The sequence below is a fragment of the Frieseomelitta varia genome, unplaced genomic scaffold (genome assembly GCF_011392965.1).
Source record: "Frieseomelitta varia isolate USP_RPSP 00005682 unplaced genomic scaffold, Fvar_1.2 scaffold_258, whole genome shotgun sequence".
In the NCBI taxonomy this organism is placed as follows: domain Eukaryota; kingdom Metazoa; phylum Arthropoda; class Insecta; order Hymenoptera; family Apidae; genus Frieseomelitta; species Frieseomelitta varia.
The window spans coordinates 440,285-464,131 of NW_025109988.1; the positions used below are offsets into that span (position 1 = coordinate 440,285).

Here is a 23,847-nt window from a genome sequence, read left to right on the forward strand (position 1 = left end):
GGTTGATAAATTCAACAATCATTTTTTCTATCGATCGCTGTTGTACTCATCACGTTTATATTCTTCGATTCTTTGTGTAGCGACTACACTTGAAAATTTATTTCGAATTAAGGCTAACGACACTAGCGATAACTTTTCCAGAAAGAGAATGTTTCTGCGTAGTTTTTGAAACCGAGTTCCTCTAATTTTCGATCCCGTAGAACAGAATGTTGAGATACTTGTCTAAAAATAGTACAGCATTTCGCTCGAGGAATGTTAAAGGGATGTACGTGTATTAATGAAAGGCAGACGATAAAGACGGTGAATTAAAAAATTTTCATTAACATTTATTTATAAATCTCGTGTATATAACCACAAAAACGTAAAGATATTATGTTGCTTGGAATAAATCAATAGTAAATTATACATTTATACCAGTAATTGGGTACAATAAATAAATAGTTTTTGTAAAATTATCATGAATATTAATAACTCGTTAACCATCCAAGATCTTGTTTTTTTATAAATGATATAATATACAAAACAATATAACCAGAAACAAATATACCAAACGAGTTTGATGCACAATATAATACAATATACCACACATAATTGTTGATATTATTGCTTATTTCGTTTCATTCCTTCTTAATGTCATTACCACGAAAAAATGTAAGATTTTAAAACTACATGTCTCGCGATAAAACAGAGAACGATTTTTATAACAATTTTAACAATGGTAATACCATTAAGAACGAATTATTTGTTCTTGTAAAAATACTATCTAATAACAACGTAATATTTGTAATTGAACGGAAAACTAAGGGAACAGTTTTCCAAAAAATGCAATAAAGGAATATGGAAGTATGAAAACTATAATATTCCACATAATTACTAATACATTCTTTTAAAAGTAAAATATTGGCATTGTACTGTATCATACAATGCGACAGAGTAATTAATAAAGAATCGCAGTCACAATGTATTAGTATCAAAGACTTGCAATACATAAGTATACTGTGTATACGTAATATATATTGCACAAAAGGTAAAGGAATATTTCTCTTTTGTTTTTTTAGATAGGATCTTTCGCTGTAAATCGCATAAATGCCCATAATCGATAAAATCATAATACTTGTAACAGTGACAGAAATAATACTTCGGGACTTATCGTCATAATTATAATTGCCGATATCTACACATCAAATTATGTAAAAAATATATATAAGCGTTTGATCCAACTGACATTGTCCGTTATTATAAAAGGTTAAGACAAGCAACGTGTATTAGGTACACATTGTGCTCTCAAAAAGGCGTAAATGGCTTTGAACATTTATCTCGATCTTTCAAAATCTTGTAATTCTACACATTACGTGAATTTGGAAAAGTTAAAAGATAACTCGCTATCTCACAGAGTTTGTAAAAGAGGAAAATGCTTCAAGCAAAAGCAAACACCTTTTGCATCAAAATCATAAAGTGGATAATATAAAATCTAGCAAATTTTAGAACTTTAATCATTTACAAGATTTTAAAAGCATTCGTATGATAATTAAAATATTTATGAAGTTCAATGATATCATACGACAATCTGCGTAAATTTATTCATATTTGAGTTTGACTTCCCCATGCTCTTGAAAGTACGGATCTTGTAATCCTTTTGCCAATAGTCTGTACGATGAAACCTATTTTTTGTAATCTATCATGATCCAGAATCTTCCTCCCATCAAAAATATATGCAGGTTTCATCATGTTGATATAAATTCGTTTGTAATCCAATTCCTGAAAAGAATAATATCGTAAAGGCATTTTCGAAAATTCTATAGAATTAAACTTATGAAATTATTGATTAAATTACTTTAGATTACTTACTACAAATTCATCCCATTCCGTGCACAATACTATAGCGTGTGTACCTTTCGTAACACTATAAGCATCTTTATAAATACTGATTCTATTTTTTACGTATTGCGGATCATTAGTTACACTCGGATGCGTCAAATCCTCGATTATTTGACTCTCTTCAACCTTGGTAAAAAAAAAACGTTTAGTAACTAATCAAATTAAGTGCACTCTTATCGAAGATCGGATACTCTTATCACCTTGGGATCGTATATATGGAGCATAGCACCCTCGTCGAGCAGAGTTTTGGCAACATGAATGGCCGGTGATTCACGTGTGTCACCGGTATTTTTCTTGAAGGCGAAACCCAGCATAGAAATCCTTTTATCCGTGACAGTATTGAACAGAGATTCTATTACTTTCGCTGAGAACCTAGATTTCTGGTATTCGTTCATGTCTATGACCTGTTGCCAATAAGCCGCCACCTCGGGTAAATTTAAACACTCGCAGATGTACACCAGATTAAGAATATCCTTTTGAAAGCACGAACCGCCGAACCCGACCGACGCATGAAGGAACTTCGATCCTATTCGTGAGTCAAGGCCAACCGCTCGTGCCACTTCGGATACATCCGCACCAGTCGCTTCACATACTGCCGACAAGGAATTTATGCTTGATATGCGTTGCGCCAAAAAGGCATTGGCAGCCTAAAATCACAGTTCATTCGAATAATTATGCAAAAATTTCACGTTGATTACGATTGGACAACAATAAACAGCTGTTGCGACATAATATATCTAGATATAAAACATGTCGCTACATATTTGATAAATAACGTTTCCTTTATTATTAACTTTTCCAATATTAATTAAGTACACGTTACGTAAACGTAATTAATTTCGCAAATTAATGAACAGCAAACAGCAGTGATATTGTTTCGTCAGCAAGCGAATATTTTGTTTCAGTGCTTTTACCAGCTTGGATAACTCCGAGCTCCAAGTATTCGTGGTTAAAATATTCTTCCTTGGAATCCAGTGCTCGTAAACCTTGCATAATTCCTCGATGGCTGCCTGCCCTTCTGGTGAATCCTCGCCACCGATTAAAACACGATCTGCGTTCACTAGATCCTCGATCGCGGTCCCCTCCGCCAAGAATTCTGGATTTGATAAAATCTGGAAAGGAGATAATAAATATTCTGTTACTTTCATTTTGCACAGTTGCGTCGATGATACAACCGAGGAACGTGATACAAATAATAAAAAGATTGATTACTGAGAAAGAAAAAAAAAAGGTCATGAACGATACGTGACGAATAAATAGCATCTCGAGTAGAATTTCTTGTACACTTGAGCAAGTAAGTATAAACTCAACAAATATTGAATCAGTTGATTTCAAAGCTTCGTTGTTAATATATGTTAATATAATGGTAATAGACGTAAGCAGGATCGAGGTGATAGAAATATTCCTGAAATGGTAAATTGCAAAATTAAATATTTACATATGTTTGTGCGTGCAGTTGATAATTGTCAAAATATTTTCATTTGAAAACTACGTTCTACAAAACAATTAGCATTTATTCTTAATTACGAGAATCAATTAATTGATAACTCAATTTTTAAAAATCTTCTGAAACACCAGATAACGTGATATTTTAAATAATTAAAAAGTGTAGGCATAGTCTATAAGTAGAAAAAAATATATATATATATATCAATCAACATGCAGTAAAAGATGCATCTGGAAAGCTTAAAAATAGCTTTAAATGCTACAGTAATGTAATTGCATTACGAGCGAGAGACGACTGTACTAAATTTCCTTTGCTCTTGTTTTACTTCGATATTCAGTCCAGTAAACTATATATCTACCCAATCCTAGCTTCTGATGCACAACGGAGCACCGGAAGCCAGCCACGTGGCGCTCGACCCATTACTCTCCAGACCATTAAATCTTGTCTGCAGAGAGCAATGAAAGTGAAACAAAGAAGTTCCAAGAAAACAGTTTATACTTTGATCAAAGTAATTAGCATTTCACGATCATGTTGCACAATAATTTATAATTTGCAAGATTTGATTGTAAAATCATTCAACCTTTTTTATTATCATACAAGAAAACTTATTAAGAGTTTATAAGTTTAGATAAAAGATTAGATTGCGAATGTAAAGTACTTAAAATTCATTTGTAAGATACAAGAAATCTGTATTTCCATCTGGTTCCATTTCTTTAACTATAGACACAAGTGGTCTACTCGCGATTTGTAAAAATTTCCGGATATTATATTGACTTGATTGTGCAACAGTGTGCGAAAGGTGAAATTGAACCATTTCTTACTTCTCATATTCTCTTGCACGAAATCGTCTATTTTCGACAATTGACATATTTGCATACGCAATCAGAACAATCGATGGCGATTTCAGCCGATATAGTTAATGCGCTAAATTTCCGTGGAAGGAACGTTACCTGATACGATACTCCTGGCTTATGATTGGCATGTAAAATATTCATGATACTCTCCGCCGCTCTGACTGGGACCGTGCTCTTCTCAACAACGATTTTGTCCCCGGTCGCAATTTCCGCGATCATTCTAGCCGCATTCTCGACATACTTCAGATCGGCTGCTCTCCCTTTCCCATTGCCAAACGTTTTCGTCGGCGTATTCACCGAGATGAAAATTAAATCAGCCTCCTGGATCGCGGTCTCCATGTCCGTAGAAAAGAATAAATTCTTGCCGCGACATTTGCGAACAACGTCGTCAAGACCTGGCTCATAGATCGGTAGCTTCTCCGAGTTCCATTGTGCAATTCTTTCTTTGCTCTTGTCCACCACAGTCACTTGAATCTCTGGGCATTTCAGAGCTATCACGCTGCACGTTGGTCCACCTACGTATCCAGCACCGATACCGCATATCTTTTTGATGGTCATGTCGATCGGCCGATATTATACCTATTAATCATATAAACTACCGCTAGTTATCATCTTCAAGGCAAAATAACTTTTATAGAATAAATGGAATAATATTTATTCTGAATAAATTTTATTATCATGATATATTATGTAATATTATAATATAGAATAAACAGAATAATTTTCTATTTTTATATTAGATACTATAACAATAATCATTGGCTATTGCTAGGTATAGTGGTTGCAAAAAGCATTTACGTGTATCTTTATCTCTAATGAAACGTTTCTTTATCAAGTTCTACGTTTCATTTTTATATCAAGTACTTTTATGAAACACTATTAACCGATGTGAACATTTAATATATTTTAATCTAATTAAACATTAAATTACTTATACAGTAAATAAATATACGATAATATGCAACTACTTCAGTCGCTATACTCACGTTTTATAGGCTTGTGAAGTTGCAGTAAACGGATAGCAAATGGTATAAAATTTTTATCTCGTATAAAAAATCGTTATCAAATACCAAGAATTGTAGCTGCAATATAGTATTATAGTGATTTATTATCGGCAAACATATTTACACCGACATTCGCGCGCACTGAAGTCTTCTAAATTAAGAAGCATGGTGATAGTGTTAATCTGTGATTAAATAAATCGAAATCGACCAAGAAAATATCTTCTCCTTGAAAGGAGATATTCTTTTATTTAATTGAGAATTGAAAATGTACTCATTTTTAATTAATTAACATCTACACGCATTATTGGTTTGAGTAAGATATACTAATCAATGAAAAAGATCGTATACCGCTTTATATGTAAATTTTATGTAAATTTAATTCAGCAAATGTCAAATATTCTCAGTTCAACCGTTAACGGAGCACTGTGCGACGAGTTCAGCATACGATGAAAGTAACGACCATAAAATCGATTACTAACTTTAGACAGATAGAATTGATAAATTAAGACCAGCAATGATATTTAAGTGGCTATACTTGAACTAATACTAACATCACCTGCAGCTAATGATCCTAAAAGCACGCCCAAATAGAGAAAATACGAGGTTTCTCGGAACCGACAATGGGATGGAAATGTAACGATAAGTTGAAAAAACTACTAACCATCCAGATCACGTACTGTCACGAGCACACTAATAAACGAAAATCTCTCGAATACGAAACATCAGCATTCATGACAGATACGTATCGTAGACGGATTGTCGACACATTCTGAACACTGACATGGTCACTACACTTGATCAGAAAATAGTCTAAACTGGAGATACGTAGATCGCACGCGCAAACCGGATTCCAACCATTTCTCGTCGTTAGTGATTCTGCGCACGCGCGCTCCGAATAATTTCAATTCGTTACCGCGCTTTTCAAATTCATTTTTGACGAGAATTTTTGAACTTAAAATTGATTATAACTTTTCGTTTGTTTATACAAGTCAGGTAGTTGTATTTTACTAATGACACGTTCTAAATCGATATCATTATTTCAATGCTTCATATGCATGTAATCGTGACTTAGCAATTACATTTATATATCAATTAATAGTTGATGATTATTCGAATTAATTCTGTGTGATAAAAGGATTTTTTACAGGCTTATACATATTTTTATAAATGAAATAATAATTATTTTATATGGTGGAATCATATTGTTTATCCTTGTTTCTTTTTTATACTTGAAAAAATTATTTAAAATTATTATTGATTGTGATTACGAAAAATACAAATAGTTTCTTTTTTAAAAATGATTCTATCAAGAGTTTATTCTCAAGTGGCGCTGTTGCATACTTGTGGTGGCGCTGCTGTGTGAATCTCTCTTTACGTTTTTGGTGGTCGTTCTTCTCGTTGCGCTAAGCAAAGTGCGAACTTTTATATCCGTCGTGATATAAGAGATCTGTTAAATTTATTGCCAGAACCATGGTTCAGAAAAAGGTAAATCTACTAAATTGCCGAATAAAATCAATATTCCTAACGATAACGATTTATTGTCATAAATTACAATGGTTAGAATTCAGCATGTTTTGAACATGTTATGTTATAAATATATCATTCTTATGGATATTTCATTATCATATTTAATTGCTTACCAAGTTTATAAGCTTATTAGGTTAGAAATAATATTTAAGATATACTTATATTTAAGATATAAATGTTTAGAAGTTATAAAAGTTCTAATCTCATTTTTGAGGTTAACTGCAACTACATTTTGAACGTATACATTACTTTGGTAATAAATGCATAGTAACATTTATAATATAAATGGTATAATTAATTATACATGGTAAATTAATATATACATTTTCATGAAAAGCCGAAGAAGAAGGTAGGAAAAAAGGTGGCTGCTGCACCTTTGGCAGTCAAGAAGATTGAACCCAAAAAGCAAACTAATCCCTTGTTTGAAAAACGTACTCGTAATTTTGGTATTGGTGAGTACACAAATTAATTGTTATGTATTAATATTAGTTCACGTATATAATAATAAACAATCTATTATTTAGGACAGGATATTCAACCTGCCCGTGATTTGAGCCGCTTTGTAAAATGGCCCAAATATATTCGTATTCAACGGCAGAGAGCTGTACTGCAGAAAAGACTGAAAGTACCACCACCAATCAATCAATTTACACAGACATTAGATAAACAAACAGGTTTATTTATTTCATATTTATCACATGCGTTAAGAAAATTTATAAAATTTACTTATAAAAATATATTAACCTTTTATGTTATAGCAACACAATTGTTCAAAATGTTAGAAAAATATAGACCTGAATCAGCTACTATGAAAAAGATGAGGCTAAAAGCTAGAGCTGAACAAAAAGTTACAAAAAAAGAAGATACACCAACAAAAAAACCTAATATGCTACGTAGTGGAACAAACACTGTCACTACCCTTGTAGAACAAAAAAAAGCTCAGCTTGTGGTAATCGCTCATGATGTTGATCCAATTGAGGTAAACTTTTTGCTTTTTTTAAAATACATTTTAAGAAATTGTTCCATGACAATGATGTTTGAATTTCTTCACCTGAGAATAAATTTAATATAAACAATTCTTTTCAAAGGATGAAATATGACACTGAGTGATACATAGTTTGAGTTATCAAATACTAATTATTGTAATACTCTCTTTTATTCACCCATTGTCTCTTATTACAGGTTGTTTTATTTTTACCAGCCCTTTGTCGTAAAATGGGCGTACCTTATTGTATTGTGAAAGGTAAATCACGGTTGGGACGTCTTGTCAGGCGTAAAACTTGTACTGCAGTGGCTTTGGTACAGGTAAGACTTTTTATTAAAGCAATTATTCTTATATAAAATGTAGTTATTAATCATTTATAGTATGATGAATTTAAATAGAGCCAATCCAATGATATTTTAATGATATAATTAAACATTGTGTTACTGATGTAATTTTACTAGTTTTGTGTATCGTAATTTTAGTTTTATTATACTTTTGGTAATGCGTTATTTCTATGTTAGGTTGATTCCGGCGATAGAGCCAATTTCTCGAAATTGGTTGAAGCAATTAAGACAAACTTTAATGATAGATACGATGAAATCCGACGTCATTGGGGTGGTGGTCTGTTGGGCAGTAAATCTGCTGCTAGGATAGCTAAATTAGAGAAGGCTAAAGCAAAAGAACTTGCACAAAAGCAGGGTTAAATATCTATCTGGTCACTGAATATTGTTTTCTATGTACAACAATAAAACAGAAAATTAAAGATTCCGTTGTTTTAGTAATACAAGTCCTTTGATTAATTTAAAATAATTTTGAAAGATGAAACCTTTTCATTGTATAAGAACAATTTTTATTTTATTGAAATAAAATAAGAATTATGGAATATTAATATTTAAAATACCTTTATAATTACAAATACATTTAATTTCAATATGTACAATTGAAGTTTTACTATGAAACATTCATATTCTCTTTTTAATTAACTTTTCCAATCTTTTTATTCGACCAGCTTCATGTTCGGGACTATCTTGAATAATGTAATTCCTAGTGTCATGTGAAATATCTATATTTTCAGGTTGCTTAAACTGTTCGAGTAATAGAACTTGTTCTGTTTTTTTCAAACCCTAAGAATTATTGAAATTTTAATATAGGTAATAAACGTTTTAAATGTTTATAAAAGAAATTAACTTACCTTCATGTCCAGAATTTTTTGAAATTCTGGCGCTTGTAAATCGGGTAAACGTATTCTACATTGTTTTACAAAATCTTTTGGAGATTCTATAGGTGACATCACAATTTTGAGTATCATTTCGGCACTTGCCATGCCTTTCACTACAACCTATTTATAAGTAAAATATGTGATTTAGTGATAAGTAAGTGTAAAAATTTATATATGTATCAAAAAATATTACCTTAGTGTACGTGGCGGGTGCTTTTCTTTGAACTTGATATCCTGTTGACGGGAGATCTAACAACGCAGTTTTCAACATGTGTACGTCTAATAATAATTGTTCAGCACCAACAGTATTTAAAGGTTTACACTTGTACAATTGCTGTACTAACTTTACTATAAACGAACTGCAAAGAAATTTTTCATTAGGTTTTTTAATAACATTTAATAATAATAATATAAATTCGTTCTATTTTTCAAATACCTTGCAAATTTCACGCATAGTTGAGTAAAATATTTTCTACATGACGACAACTTATCTCTGATAGTAGGTATTGTTTGTCGAAGATGTGCTACAATGGTATTAACATAATTACTTTGATCACCAACAACCTCAATGGCACTCCATTGAACCTAAAAAACATTTATCTATCAGTAAAAACAGATAAAATCATACATATAATAATAAATATGAAATTGAGTACCTTTGTCATTGCAGTTAATGCAGATTCGCATGCAGATTCCAAATCTTGAACAAGTAGTTGTATACAATTTGATATAACACTAAAAATAATCATGAATTGTGTTATGAAAAAATTTATGAAATATCCTATAAAAAAATATAATGCATACTTATGAAAAATATCTTGTTCCTGAGATAGATTAATTTTTTCTGAGTAACATTTATCTGTTTTCTCTCTTAGTTTTTCTTCCAATTGTTGTGTTGTTTCTAAGCAATATTCGGCTGTGGTTAGTATACTGAAATATAATTTTGTTCAGTTTATTTTCTCCCAAATATTAATTTAAAATGTTTTCAATTAGCAAACTTTTACCAGCATATACGTGATTGCTCTTCTTTATTGAATCTAGTACTTTCACCTTCCTTTAGAAAACTTTGAAAATTTTGTATGAAACCCGAAGTTGAAAGATCTCGAAAATCACGTATACTACTCATACTAGTAGCAATGCCTGCACCACCGCCAATTCTATAATAAATTTTAATTATAAAATATCATGATTCATAAATATAGTTACCACAAAAATAAAAAGTATATTTTACTTACTTGGGTAAATTATTTTGCAATATTTTAAGAGCATATTCTCGCAAATATTTTTGAAAAGTTTCAGCTAAATTCAACATAATTGAACCAGTACTAAGTTGTGTACATTGTAACATACATTTTTTGTAAAATATAAACAGATCTGCACAAGAAGATAATACGCTACTAGGACCCTCGATACCATCAAAATCTTTAGCACCTGGTGGTTGTGTTTTAGAATCTGATATAAATTTATCCATTAGGTCTGCCAGATTACGATCTAAACTCTCTATATAAATATTTAAATACGGCTCGAAACATCTTCCGATGAGATTTGAAAATGGCGATGGTTTTAGTTTTTCATTTTGTATCTGTTTTATAATACAACAATTTAATATCAGCATTAACTATACGATAATTTTATATAACATTTTAAAAAACGTGATACCTGATCATTTTGTTCGAATGGATTACCCGGAATTTTATTATCAGTTGTATCTACGGTAGTATTTTTCTTATTTGTCGTATCCACGTTTTCTAAAGTAATGCCGCTAAATCTTTTCGTTAACAATGATTCAAAATTACTAGTTCTTTGAATTGCATAAAGTAACAATTTTACATCTATTTCAGAACGTCTTTTATGCATTAACTTTGTAAGATCTTCTCTCGTAACATGACAAAATTGCACAGCAATTCGTTCAGAGACTTCCCAGTCTTGTGGGAAAATGGTACCAAACTTTGATTCAAAATCAAGTAAATGCTTTTTTATCCACATATAACGACGGTCTATTTTATCCAACCATGCAAAATCTTGATTTTCATCGAATAGATGTGCATATTCTTGTAACTGAATACCCACAAACCAGGTGAGTAGGTCTTTCCTTGTAAAAAAGATTAGTCTTAAAAGATTAGACTTAAAAAAGATTTGTGTTAAAATTTCTTAATATAATTAAACTTCTAATAAACATACTTGACTTTGGGATCTAATACAGATAATACCAAACAACCTTCGGTTAGTTGATTAAAGTATTTCGGATTTTGACCAGAAAATGCTTGTTTAAAATCTGCCGTAATTTGTTGAGCCAGTTCAACATGTATCTGATGTACCTTTATTTCAAAATATTTATAAAAACTATATATATAATTTAATATTAGTGTCATAAAAAGCCATATCACATACTTCATCGGATAGTTGCTTCACTTGAGGTATATCCATGTAACTATTGAAATGTTGCATCACTTCCATCACAGCTTGTAATGGTAAAACAATTTCACCATACTGTTTCTTTTGCGTTAATACTCTAAAATAAAATTAAAGTAACATTGGAAAATAATAATTACTAAATTATATTAATTACATTTTTACTAATAAATTAATAATTATTACGCATTACTTTAAGGTATCTACACCTTCCACAAGCATGTGTAAATGATTTAAAGCTGTTATCGACGCAGTAAGATTTCTCTTGGCAAAATCCAATTGTTTAATATCTCTTGTTATTTCTTTAACAACCTCTTCGGATTGTTCTGCTTTATCTTTAATATCTTTAATATGCACGAATAATTGTTTTATTACTTTCTGTGCATCCTCTAACGCTGCCCTCCCATCCTGACCTACATTCGTTTGTCCACGTACCACCGAACGAATTTCCTTGTCTATATTACGTATTTTTAATTCCATATTGTTTACTACATCGTCTATATTCGATAGAGATTGTTCCGTTGGGAACAACGAATTTATATAATCCACTACATTAAAGTTTGATTGGTCCAATGGATCTGTACTAGGTAAAACCTGGAATCAAAAAATAATTTGTTTAATGTAAAATTCATTCAAATTACAAAAACAGAAAAAAAAGAAACAAATTACAATACTCAACATAAAGATAAAAAAGATAAAAAGAACATCAGCTATTTGTTAAGGATAAGTGTCATTGTACATTTTGACAATCTTACTGTCATCCTAACCTGTTCGATCACATTCTGTACATTTGGTGGAAATGTGTAAACAGTTGAATGTAAATCTTCTAATTCATCTTCCTCGTGCCCTTCCATTTTTATTTATGCTTTAATTTTGCCTATAAAACTCACATATACTTCATTCTAAACGTATATGCGTGAGCATATGACAAGAGGACACATATGAATACTTCAAAACCAGAATTGATAGAAGGAACGTTTTATTAACGCACTTATCGCTCATTTAAATAAATTTTTTTTACGTAACAATTAATTATTTTTATCGTAAGACCGAGCAGTAATGAGTCATTAAATGATATTTGCGTATGTATATATATATATATAAATATTAACACGTTGCAAATAAATATCACATTACAAATTTTTGTATTTAAAGCGTTGTAACTTGTACTAAGAGTTCAGTATTAAAAGAAATAAATTATTATTTCTACATCGAAACAAAACAAAAGACTGAAATTGGAAGTTTTATAATTTTTCACATACAGGTGATTTTCATGATATTTTAAAACTTTTGCAACGCGTTAATTTCACGTTAATTTTGCAGGTAAAATAGCAAGATAACAATGTTAATTATCATCATCATTTTAACATCAATTAACGTTAACTACCTACCACCGAATCTAATCTTTTCCATTGTAAATGTAAAGTGTTGTAAATGAAAAGTATGAGCTATCCGGCACACTCATACTATTAGAAGTGTTTAACGTTCCCTTCGCGAAAGTAATTAATATCTCTGTTGCAACGAACGGGATTGATTAAAATTTGCCGCTCCGTCTTATCATAAACGTATCGGCGCGGTTGTTTCGTTTCGGTTTGCGTCTCGTGCCATTTATTTCATGGCCGACCCATTAGCAAATCCAACGTTGAAGATCGCTCGATAAGAGAAAAGGCAGCGAGTCCCCACTCTATGTTTTATATTCTATGGGAGTTGGTCGAACGTCGAACGATCGAAAAGCTTGGTCAGTTGTAGCGCCGACTCGGCTCGAAGTTGTGTAGTTTAAAGGCACACCACTGTACAAAATAGACGCACGTTTTTTTTTTTTCTTCCTTCCTCGTATTAAGCAACGTAGAGAGAACGGTAACAATTCGCATAGAGGCAACGCGTGAGAAAAATCATACGACAATGCCGCGTCAATCAGCATGCTGGGGAAAATTCGTATTCGTATATATTTTACAATTATTTTCATGTAAGTTGTACGCAATCGTAAACACCCAACCCGGCCCAGTTCATTCTGTTCTTGACAGTGAAAATTGCCGATTGTTTTGCCCATCGAAATTTTCAGTGTCACCGTAACGTTTCAAATCGTAAATCTGGAGTTCAACCATCGGAACCGGAGTTCTCGATTCTGAGACACTCGCCCGACGGTTTCCGCCGCAAAAGCGGACATTTCTACAAACCACTCTGTTTCGGGTTTTTGAATGGCAGGGCTTGTATTATTGGTGTATTTCATTGATAGTATAAGAGAAACAAATGATCTGGTGAAATTATAGATTTATGTCAACGTGATTTCATTTATGCGAGCGTTACAGTTTTAAATTCAGCGTAAACGATACGAGTGCATTATCAAAATGAGCGAAAAGACAGACAGAAGCAGGTTTAGCTGTTAAATTGTTCAGTAATTTCGGCTAGAAATCAATCGACGAAATATCTCTTTTGAATGCCAGGCAATTCTGGCGAATTTACGAAGTGTACAAACGAGTTTACATTTTTCGCGGCTTTTTTCTTTTTTTAAAAGAACTTCCCATACGCGTCACACGTATTTTTCAATTATCCAAATTACTATATCGCCGGAGATGCCTCATTCACGACGTGTACACAAAAATACGTGTACACTCTAAATTTCATTATTGCGTTAACTCGTGAATGAAATTCGCTTGACAATCGAAAATTGCTTAATACATATACGTTCAATTTCGTTCGATCATTTGAACGAGTGACATAATGGTTGCAACCATTATTTCAAAATTTTTTTCTTCAGTCTGACAAATGCGTTTGTCATTTTCTCAGAAACAACGATTAACACAGAATACGAAACAGAATGATAATTCACACAGACGCAAGAATAACACGTTGTAACCCGTTTTTCGCTGTTTTCTCAGAATTTTCGCGAATCATCGGGCGGGAGGGAGGGGGTGGCAGAATTTTCGAAACGCCGAACGAGTTTTCATCACAGCCATTTGCTCGCTTTTTTTTTTTTTTTTTTCTTCGTTTCACGGTTCGCGCCGTGAAGCGTTCCGAAAAAGGACCCTCGAGCTGCGAACGTTATTCGAAAAACGGTTCCGCGACGCGAGTGAAAAAACCGATTTATAAATCCAAAAGCGTAGGAGCGGCGGGTGCAAAGCCGTGAGATTCCATTTCGCGACGATTATCCGAGTTGTCGAATATGCTTCGGTTTCGGAAACGTCTTAAAAGCCCCCGGAACAGGCTGCGCGCGTGTTGGTAACACGCGCTTTCAGTGATCGATACAGTAACACCTCCCAGCAACAGGGTACTGCCACAAGTAGTTATAGTCGAGCGAAACCTCTCCATTCTTCCGTACCGTTTCATTAGACCCTCGGTATTTTTCACGATGCCGCCCTTTTTCTTCTTTTTTTTTTTTTTTCTTTTTTCCCACGCTGTGCCCCCTGTGTTCGCGCTTTCTATTCTTCACGGATGATTTCTCACCCGGCAGGCTCATTAGACCGCCGATCCCGATCGTTTTGCAAACAGGCTGTGGAAAACGAGCGATAATCGAATGAACGGGACGAAAAGTTGACGCGAACACACGCTGGATCCGCTCCTACGACGACCTAGATTCGTCGCGGAGGAACTCGCTTGAATTAATAGACACTTCCCTTCCGGCACGGTAAATTGTATCGATCATCCGGTTATTAATTGTTGCCCGATGATGTGGCTCGGGGTAATTGTTGCCCGACACATTAACAGCGAATCGAACGGCTAGGAACGTTAACGCGGTAACATGTAAATTTGATCGTGCATGCTGTTTTCGTTAATCACGTCAGTTGATTTGCCTTGAATTGAAAGATACGATCTGTCCGTGGTGCACGACGTTTTTTGATTGAGATTTTACAGTCGAGGAGATGGATATTGTCTTTGTGACTTTATTTTTTTCCTATATCTGTATACACAAAGTGTATTGGTCATAAGTATTAGAACGTGACACATTTACATAATCGAGGACTAATAAATTTTATTCCATTATGGTATATTAAATTGCACGAAGAATACGACAAGCTGTGCTTTTCAGTTTCTACAGAACAGTTATTTGACTTTGGATTTTCGATTTTTATGATTTGACAAAACTATAGAGGATATTAAAATATCGCTTAATAATGATAATTTCATGTTTATTGTGAGTGGTCGAACTTTTATATTCAGATACATTTGTTTCCATTTGTAAGCAGAATTAACTATGATATTCAGATGACTAGGTTAATAAAATAAGTATGTCCGTCTGTATCATTCGCTTTGGTACTTCGTTTAAGAGAAAGCAGTGAAATATTGAAATTGAAAATATCGGGGTATCGCGTTTTGGAATATGTGGAAAAACGTTCGAATTGTACGAAGGACACTGAGGTAATTTTAGATCTGAATTTCCTATGGATCACTATGCAGTGACAGTTTTGACGTGTCAGAATGTTATCAGAAATCTATTTCTAAACGTGATCGTAATAAACGATCGATAATGTCGATAATGAAATGACTTGAGAAGGATTGTTTTCAATGACGGATTTAATCAACTCGCTGCTCCAAATTCTACCAGCAAACTTATTTATTTTTTCACCGATACATAGCGCAAAAATTGATTTTCCCACAATTCGATTTTACTTCGTTTTACTCTTATTTATCGTGGATTATTCTTTTTCTTTTTTTCTGTTTCAGTTATGGTCGTAATCGCGGCCAGTTTTACGATTTCAACAAACATATAAAACGGGAAACGTGATTCATTTTACGAAATGCACCATGTTCCATGTCATCCACTGACTAGAATCTGTCAGTTCGTTGTTCCGAGAATGAATTAATTAACAAATTTGACGTTGAGCCTCGTAACGAGGCAAGTTTATACTTTATGCGCGATACATTTCGTCATTTTCGTTTGCTATTATATATCCGTTTCGTACATACGTCTGACCACGCACAAACGAGAGAGACATTTGTGATTTGTTGAATTAATTATTATCCGTATCGTCATTACACGCGAAACATATTTTTGTCTCTCCGCGTGCTGCGCTTATCGGATTTATTTCAGCAAAACTATGCTTCAAACACTCCGGGATTGAGATTTTGCAGAAAATATTTGTTCCGTTTCTTTATTTGTTATTACACTATTTCTCTCTCTCTCTCTCTCTCTCTCTCTCTTTTCAAAGAAATGCTTGGAAAATGATCGTGTTTCATATCTTTCGGCCGTATATATGCTATTAAAATTTCACAGCGAGATGGATATTTTCGCAGGAATAAAATGTGATATTTTCATATTACGAGAGAAGCGCATAAATGATACGAAAGTACGTTAATCACTTCGCGTAACGGGAAAATGAAACAATTTCCAACCCTGGGAATATTTGATGAATCGAATGATATATGTTCGGCCGCAGAAATGACAAACGGGTTGTTTTTATGGGGATGCTGAATTTCAGTCATGCGAGCCGGCACGGAATTGTAATTACCCCGTATAAAGGCAAAGGGAATTATATTTACTTGTCAGGATATTTCATAAAAATGGCATGTCTTATCCTTTTGAACGGAAATTTGGCCAGTGAGCGGTCGTTAAAACCACTCACTTGCTAAAAAGTAACTACTTGCCGAAAGTTAATTAAAAATTTTTGATTACCAAAGCACCCTCGAAACTTTTCTTTGCCGACTGCAAAAAGCTAATGGAATTTCAATTTCAATGCGAGATGGCACGAAGTTTGTAATTGTCTCGTAAAAGAGCGAAGAGTAATATTTATTTTGCACGTTCAATGGTGTATATTTGATATTTCAGCGTTCAGAGTTTGGGAAGTTGAATTACGCTTCAATGAGAAAAGAATTCCAGAAATGCTTGTTTAATATCGTGAAATGAATTTATTAAACGTGTATCCTGTATTTTACTCAGAGAAGGAACTGTTTCGTTTCATTGAATAAACGAGACAGTAGAATTTGAATCAGAACATTCGCGAATACTTTATAAATTCCCGCGAACTAGAAAATTGCGAACGTTTTGCAAATACGTCGACGCATACGGCATTAAAGTGAGAGATTCTATTCCACTGAAACTGATTTCTCAGTATTCTTGCATTCAGGATATCCGCGGGGAACGTTTTCTCTATTAAATAAAACGTCGTTGTCGGTTTCAGATGCAACTTCCACGGTGCATGTGCGACTGATAGCACCGAACTTCGTAACATACAACAGCACAGCCACGCTGCATTGCAACCATAGTGTCTCGGATGCTGAATTGCATAAAGTCGAGTTCATGAAGGACGACAAGAAGATATTACAATACATAAAGGATAGGAAGCCACCGTTCCTCGAATCGAAAGTGGATGGCGCAAACATGGAGGTGAGTTTCAGTGCAATTAACGCACGACTGTTCTCCCCTGCCATTCAATTATGCAGTCTTTAAGCAATTGTGCACCAACGCGTCGCGTCCGCTACCCTAAGCAAACGATGATCCTCAAACTAGCAGCTCGTCTCCCTCTCTTTCACTTCGTTCTTTTTTTTTTTTCTTTCTCCCCTTACGTCGATGAAACGTCGTTTCGTATTTTTATTACGATACTTTATTACAAAGTTTTATTTACTTATATTTTAAATTGACAATCACAATAAATTTATATCTTTAGATAAAATTTTTGATTAAAATTGATTCTATTTAGTGTAAATAAATAATTTTTTATAAAACACTTTCCAGTACTTTCACTATGTTCACGACTTATTCCTATTAGAAATTGACGGACAATTTGCACACCAGTTAATACTTGATTCAATTGAAATAATTTAATTAATTTAACTATTAAATCCTTTTTCAAATTAATATTGAAAAATAATTATTCAAAAATAAGATTTTTCATGACTCATTTGTTCTTAAATATACTACATTTTGATTTAAAGTATTATTTTATAGAATCTTTATTTATATAAAATATTATAAAATTTAAAATATTATTTTTATTTATTATTTTATAGAATCTTTATTTATAATTTCTATTCATTAAATTATAATAACACGTTCGTTTATTATATTTAACCTCTCGTCGAATTTTACGAGAACAGCTCTCTTTATTTTATTACCTTTTGCGAAATTAAATTTGAAATATTTTGCTCCTCGAGAAAGAAATTTCTATTTTTTTTTCTCATGTACATAAGCGATTGCATGTAAAATGCGGCGAATTACGAAGATGGATCTTAGGACGTAGACACGGTTGACATTTCATAATCTCCTACTCGGCTTTTAATGGTTCCGAGCTTTTATTTCAGCTGCGAACGTTCCTCGCTTTCACTCGCGTTTTCACGTTGCGCTTAAACACCGTGTAATAGATATAAACTGTGCTTCACGTCTGTTAAACGGATGAAATTTTATAACCCATCACATTACGTTTTAATACTTGACGTTGTTGTAATTTCTTTTAATCCGTTCGCGTTGCGAGTGAATTTGAAATTTACGGCCGGCGCCCAGGTTTTCCCGTTTTATCGATTTCGCCCCCGCGTTATTCCATTTTTAAGGCTATTTAAGCCTTTCCTCCTTTTCTCTGGAACCAGAGAGCAATTTCGTCAGCCACGATCATTTAATCATCAACCATGCGACCATACTGTATTCTAACTTCGTACTGTATTTCATGTCAATGTTTGACGTCACGTTGATTTTTCGTTTCACGTCGAACGCCCTTTTTAAACATTAGCCTGCTCGAAATAAATGCAACGCACGCGCACGTTAATAAGGAGAAACGATTTTTAACGACACCTACTCACGAATATTATACATGAAAAAGTAATCCATTGGCCTAATGCATTTAACGATTCCGTGATATCTTGATAGATGATCGCGTGCTCCGGTTACATGCCGGTTTCCTGTGTATCCCGTGTTTCGTATTGTTCGTATCGCGAAGTTCTCCCTGCTGAACATGTGATGCTGGAACTTTTCAAATCTTTCTTTTTTATCTTTTTTTTTTTTTTTTTTTTTTTTTAATTGCTCGCTATTGTTAAATTTTTAATTCTGCCTCGAATGAAAATCGTGCATTTAAATTAGACATCAGACTTTCATCCCGCGATGTCGACGTGATTGAAGAAGTTTTCAATTCCGGGCTGATTTTGCAATACTGAGTACAACTGCTCACAAAAACTCGGGGATACCTCAAAGTGAATTATGAAGCGATTGAAAGAAAAAGAAAGCATTTTGATTTTGCTTTTCTGACGTTCTTGTTTGATAAAAAAAAAAAAGAAGTGAAATACTTCTTGCAATATCCAACGCAAATATCCCCTAATTTTTGTAAGCAGTATATGTTCCTTTCTATTTCTAAAACGATACGCGTCTCTCTTCTCTTCTTTCATCACGTAATTAAAAATGAATCGTCTAAATGCTTTTTTTAATGGTCGGGTTCTCGAAAATTTCAAGATTCCCGAAGGAATTGGATTTCCCGAACTATCGTTTCTCGAACTACTCTGCAGTGCTGTATAGCAGCCTACAAACTATATAAATACACAGTTCGATTTCTTCTGCCAGTGAAGTTATTGGAAACGCGGATTCTAAGAATCGCGCGACCTGATGTATACAAACGCGTGACTGCGCGCTTAGTACTTTGACATTATGTACGCCGTTGAGCAGTATCGCTGAGAAATTCGGGAAGNTATATCTCAAAATCTGTGTGAATTTAATAAAGATTAAAAATCTTTAAAAAGAAATGTCGAGTGACAGTGAGAGTAAAGTTGTGGCAGCAGGAAGCAGTGCGGAAGATGTCGTGCAAAGGAAGAAGGTAAAGAGAAGCTCTGTTCGGGAACATTTTCAAGAAAATGATGACACAAAGGCGGAATGCACGCATTGTCATCATGAATTTAAAACTAAGTATGCAAATACTACTGGTTTATTACGCCATTCGAAAGCACACGCATTCAAACATTAGTATATATATGCTAGAAAAGAAACTGAATCGATATCAAATTTGTCGCATGTATGAAATGATACGCGAAAGATTGTTGAGCCAAAAGACATAACAGAAGGAATTGCTCGAATGATGGTTCTAGATTTGCGACATTTCGATACAGTTGAAGGCGTGGGCTTTATTTAAGCTTGTTCCGAATTATTTAAGCTTGTTCCCAATCCTTTCCCAAATCCAAACTCTTTCGACAATCCCGATGAATTCGAGAATCTCGAAATTTTCAGTACCCGACCTGACCTGATATTTCGGCTTCTCTCTATTTTTTAACTACGACGATACAAAACATATTTTATAGTTGGCAAATTAAAGGACGAACAGGGTACAAACAGTATCGCCATTATCTTATACTCTTCCTTTTGGAAGTTTCCACTGGAGTTTAAATTGCAACTGACATTAAAATGCATTTCTATAATAACCAAATGTCAAAGGGTCGTCCAATTCTGATAATTAAAGTTCGGACAGAAAACTTATTTACATGAAAATTGTAGATTTTTAGAATCGTTATTCGTAGATTCGTAGAATCGTTGATATATTTAGAAAATATAAGCTCCCACGAATATCAAAAGTTGGAAAATTTTTCTAACAATCAATTGTAATACTTTTTGTCGGGCGATTCAAGTGTGCGGCTATTCGAGGTTTTCTTCTCAACCCTGATTTTACGACTTTAATATCGCGTTAAGGTTTTCCTGCTTTTAACCTCAATTTCATGACTTTAATATCGCTTTTAAGGTTGCGTCGTTACATGCATATCTCCAAATGCATTGTTGTTATCAGTTGCAATATACGAGCGGGGGGGGGGGGGGGGGGGGGGGGAGTGTGCAGAAAGTTTGTAAAACGTTTCTGCGCAAAAAAAACGCCGAAGGTTTTCAAGATTATCCGAAGATAATTCACGTCGCTGTCCTTCGCTTTTTTTCCACGCATGCTCGATATTCAACTCAATATTCAAAACGTTTTTCGTGTCATTGTCACACTGATAATTTATTTGAGTGGCTACTTTAGACAAAACATTATATATAGTTGTATCCTTGGACAAAGCCATATTATTATCGTCGCTTATCTAGTCTGTGGTGCATCATGGTGCAACGAGGTCTTATCGCTGTAGTTATTTTTCAGTATCTGAAACATTAAATTTTTTCCTTTATCTCCAAGCATCGGGAGCCTGTTATTATCGTTATCGTTGTATATTCCTACATAATAATATATACATAATAATATATAATAGGTATACGTTGAGTGTGCATTATGTACATGATAATACTAAAAAATTTTCATTGAATAAGATAGTTCATTTTCTGTGCTGTTTGACAATATGACGATCGGCTATTTTTAAAAAGCAAATTGCGTTGCAAAATTTACAAAATGCACACATATGAACTTACGTATGTACGTGCGTACATGTGTGAAAAATTTGTAAAAGATAAAAAGGTATAAATAGTAACGCACAAGTTTACATACATTCGTAAATTTCTAAATTACTAAATTACTAAATTTAATTAGTAATTACTAAATTAATAAATTACTAACTTTATATATTTAATATATATATATTTAAATTACTAAATTTATATATTTACTATATATATACTTAAATTACTAAATTTATATATTTACTATATATATATATATATATATATATACTTAAATTACTAAATATATATATATTTACTATATATATACTTAAATTGCTAAATTTATATATGTAATATATATATATATATATTTAAATTACTAAATTTATAATTATATATATAATTACTTAAATTGCTAAATTTATATATTTAATATATATATATATATATATATATATATATATATATTTAAATTACTAAATTTATAATTATATATATAATTACTTAGATTGCTAAATTTATATATTTAATATATATATATATATATATATAAATTTAAATTACTAAATTTATAATTATATATATATATACTTAAATTACTAAATTTATATTTATTTATTTATATATAATCCTTGTCTAGGCGGCTTAGGATGGCTTCCGGTTTACAATGGGTCTGCATTTTTCTTATTTCTACTCTTATAACTAATCCTTATCATCTACGTCTTATGAATCTAATTTGCCTTTTTAATATATATATATATATACTTAAATTACTAAATTTATATATGTAATATATATATTAAGTTACTAAATCAATTTTTTGACGGTAGTCGTTGAAAATAATGCTACGGTAACCGGTCGTCGGCTATCATCGGTTATCGAAAATCACGTAACGCTACAATAACGTCTTTATAGTGTTAATCGACACTGCAATATCGCCATCATGGTCAATAAAGTTCAACGAACATGTACATGTCGTTAATACGCCGCCGATGCATCGGAGGTTTATATACCCCGTCTGGTCCAAAAATAAATCATCCGAGCCGTCTGGGTTTTTTTCTTCTTTTTTTTTTTTTTTTTTTTAATACTTTAATCCGTTTCACGTCTGAGCTTACGTCTAAATTAATAGTTAACAACCGTATCACGTCCGCGAATGCGTTCCGCTGCAATCGAGTCCCGAACGATTTCGAGAAAATTGAAGCCAGTCGCTCCATTTGGATGTTCAATCTGTTTGAGTAACGCCAGTTGATTAATCGTTCAATTTGTAATTTACGTTAGCAGAGAACGCGCGTGCAGTCAGTCTCGCCTATGATGACTTTCACCTTCGAATAGCTTTTCCGCGGAGAGACGTAGAAATTAAATCTCGTTATTTAAATCCCCTCGTTCGATCCTCTCGTGTTTACGTTACTTGTTATTACACCGCCACGGCGGTGAAAGAAATCAATTCAAAGAGTTTCTCCGCCTGAGGAGGAATAAACGTGTATTTCCGCGTGAAAGTATATCGATCGTTCGAACAATTTATTTTTGCAACGTCTTTTTCCTCGAGGAAAAGGAAACGTTTCAACGATTCCGGCGATTTTATTTCTTCGAAAGTTGTAACAACGCGTAACAAGTTTCGTACCTTTCTTAAAAAAAATCTGCTTATGCAGTTTATAAAAATGGAGAGCTATTTATTTCTTGTTGTTGGCGACTAATTGCGTAATTTCACGTTCTGCAAGTTCGGATGTCGCCAGCAAAGGCGGCCCGCAAGACGTTTGTGAACTGAAATTTTCTCGCAAACGCTGACAATATACGATATAGTTAATGGAAAACATAAAATAAAGTCGAAGAACACTCGTTACTTTACCTTTTCGTTTATTTTAACCTCTTAATCACATAGAAGCATAAAGTTCCCTTTTCACTCGCCAAGTGTCCGTAACAGGTGCCTCGATGTGGTTACTGGGTAAATTTCATTTCTTTCAACCCGTAATTACATGCAAGCGAGAAGTTTGTAACAGGTGCCACCGATATGGTCGGTAGGTAAATTATAGTTATTTTTATGCGATTTTTATCGTCACTTCTCCCCTTTTCTTTTCTTTTTTTTTTTTTGTAATTTTTATGTCGCGTTCCGTTTCGCTCGCGTTCCGTGTCTGGCGATAATCGCCTTACTCCACTTGCACGGTCAAACGACCGCCGCTATGTGTGTCCGATCAGATATAGCATTATTCCATTTCTCCACGGTCAACTTTTATAATTAATTTGAACTCGTTCGCTCATTCTT

General features: G+C 33.2%; 4 protein-coding genes across 11 annotated transcripts in view; 2 read left to right on the top strand and 2 right to left on the bottom strand.

Annotated features, from left to right (window-relative positions):
* Nucleotides 1–306: 306 nt before the first annotated feature.
* On the bottom strand, nt 307–6,063 carry LOC122528755 (UDP-glucose 6-dehydrogenase). Of its 6 annotated transcripts, none has more exons than XM_043654211.1 (7): nt 5,845–6,047; nt 5,166–5,261; nt 4,276–4,758; nt 2,793–2,990; nt 2,079–2,525; nt 1,849–2,004; nt 307–1,758 (listed from the first exon to the last, which is right to left on the bottom strand). In XM_043654211.1, the coding sequence occupies exons 3-7, from the start codon at nt 4,735–4,737 to the stop codon at nt 1,582–1,584; spliced, it is 1,440 nt and encodes a 479-aa protein (XP_043510146.1). In that variant the 5' UTR covers nt 4,738–4,758; nt 5,166–5,261; nt 5,845–6,047; the 3' UTR covers nt 307–1,581. The 6 variants fall into 6 exon arrangements, with proteins under 6 accessions (XP_043510146.1, XP_043510150.1, XP_043510149.1 ...); XM_043654215.1 differs by having other exon boundaries at nt 5,166–5,334; XM_043654214.1 differs by having other exon boundaries at nt 5,740–6,047.
* A 443-nt stretch (nt 6,064–6,506) lies between these two features.
* Nucleotides 6,507–8,454, top strand: LOC122528758 (60S ribosomal protein L7a). Its single transcript, XM_043654218.1, has 6 exons — nt 6,507–6,668; nt 7,048–7,162; nt 7,235–7,384; nt 7,469–7,689; nt 7,893–8,015; nt 8,217–8,454. The coding sequence occupies exons 1-6, from the start codon at nt 6,654–6,656 to the stop codon at nt 8,397–8,399; spliced, it is 807 nt and encodes a 268-aa protein (XP_043510153.1). The 5' UTR covers nt 6,507–6,653; the 3' UTR covers nt 8,400–8,454.
* A 116-nt stretch (nt 8,455–8,570) lies between these two features.
* LOC122528753 (vacuolar protein sorting-associated protein 53 homolog) lies at nt 8,571–12,807 on the bottom strand. 3 transcript variants are annotated; one of them, XM_043654204.1, is made up of 13 exons: nt 12,718–12,807; nt 11,520–11,920; nt 11,306–11,426; nt 11,096–11,232; nt 10,574–11,006; nt 10,150–10,499; nt 9,919–10,071; nt 9,719–9,844; nt 9,571–9,649; nt 9,351–9,499; nt 9,108–9,273; nt 8,888–9,034; nt 8,571–8,819 (listed from the first exon to the last, which is right to left on the bottom strand). In XM_043654204.1, the coding sequence occupies exons 2-13, from the start codon at nt 11,804–11,806 to the stop codon at nt 8,658–8,660; spliced, it is 2,310 nt and encodes a 769-aa protein (XP_043510139.1). In that variant the 5' UTR covers nt 11,807–11,920; nt 12,718–12,807; the 3' UTR covers nt 8,571–8,657. The 3 variants fall into 3 exon arrangements, with proteins under 3 accessions (XP_043510139.1, XP_043510137.1, XP_043510138.1); XM_043654202.1 differs by lacking the exon at nt 12,718–12,807 and adding an exon at nt 12,094–12,365; XM_043654203.1 differs by lacking the exon at nt 12,718–12,807 and adding an exon at nt 12,094–12,363 and having other exon boundaries at nt 10,150–10,496.
* A 235-nt stretch (nt 12,808–13,042) lies between these two features.
* LOC122528757 overlaps nt 13,043–23,847 on the top strand; it is a 30,392-nt gene continuing 19,587 nt past the window's right edge. The window contains exons 1-2 of the mRNA XM_043654217.1: nt 13,043–13,292; nt 17,443–17,648. Coding sequence (XP_043510152.1) covers nt 13,229–13,292; nt 17,443–17,648 — 270 coding nt within the window. The 5' untranslated portion in view covers nt 13,043–13,228. The remainder of the gene's footprint in view (nt 13,293–17,442; nt 17,649–23,847) is intronic.

Excerpts from the sequence above, each read along its gene's own strand:
- LOC122528755 (XM_043654212.1), bottom strand. The coding sequence starts at position 4,737 with ATGACCATCAAAAAGATATGCGGTATCGGTGCTGGATACGTAGGTGGA. Across the intron at positions 2,991-4,275 it reads AGCCAGGAGTATCGTATCAG|ATTTTATCAAATCCAGAATT; the intron begins GTAACGTTCCTT and ends TCTCCTTTCCAG. Across the intron at positions 1,759-1,848 it reads CGGAATGGGATGAATTTGTA|GAATTGGATTACAAACGAAT; the intron begins GTAAGTAATCTA and ends TATTCTTTTCAG.
- LOC122528758 (XM_043654218.1), top strand. Across the intron at positions 7,163-7,234 it reads TACTCGTAATTTTGGTATTG|GACAGGATATTCAACCTGCC; the intron begins GTGAGTACACAA and ends TCTATTATTTAG. Across the intron at positions 7,385-7,468 it reads GACATTAGATAAACAAACAG|CAACACAATTGTTCAAAATG; the intron begins GTTTATTTATTT and ends TTTATGTTATAG.
- LOC122528753 (XM_043654202.1), bottom strand. The coding sequence starts at position 12,180 with ATGGAAGGGCACGAGGAAGATGAATTAGAAGATTTACATTCAACTGTT. Across the intron at positions 11,921-12,093 it reads TACAGAATGTGATCGAACAG|GTTTTACCTAGTACAGATCC; the intron begins GTTAGGATGACA and ends TTTTGATTCCAG. Across the intron at positions 10,500-10,573 it reads CATTCGAACAAAATGATCAG|CAGATACAAAATGAAAAACT; the intron begins GTATCACGTTTT and ends TGTATTATAAAA.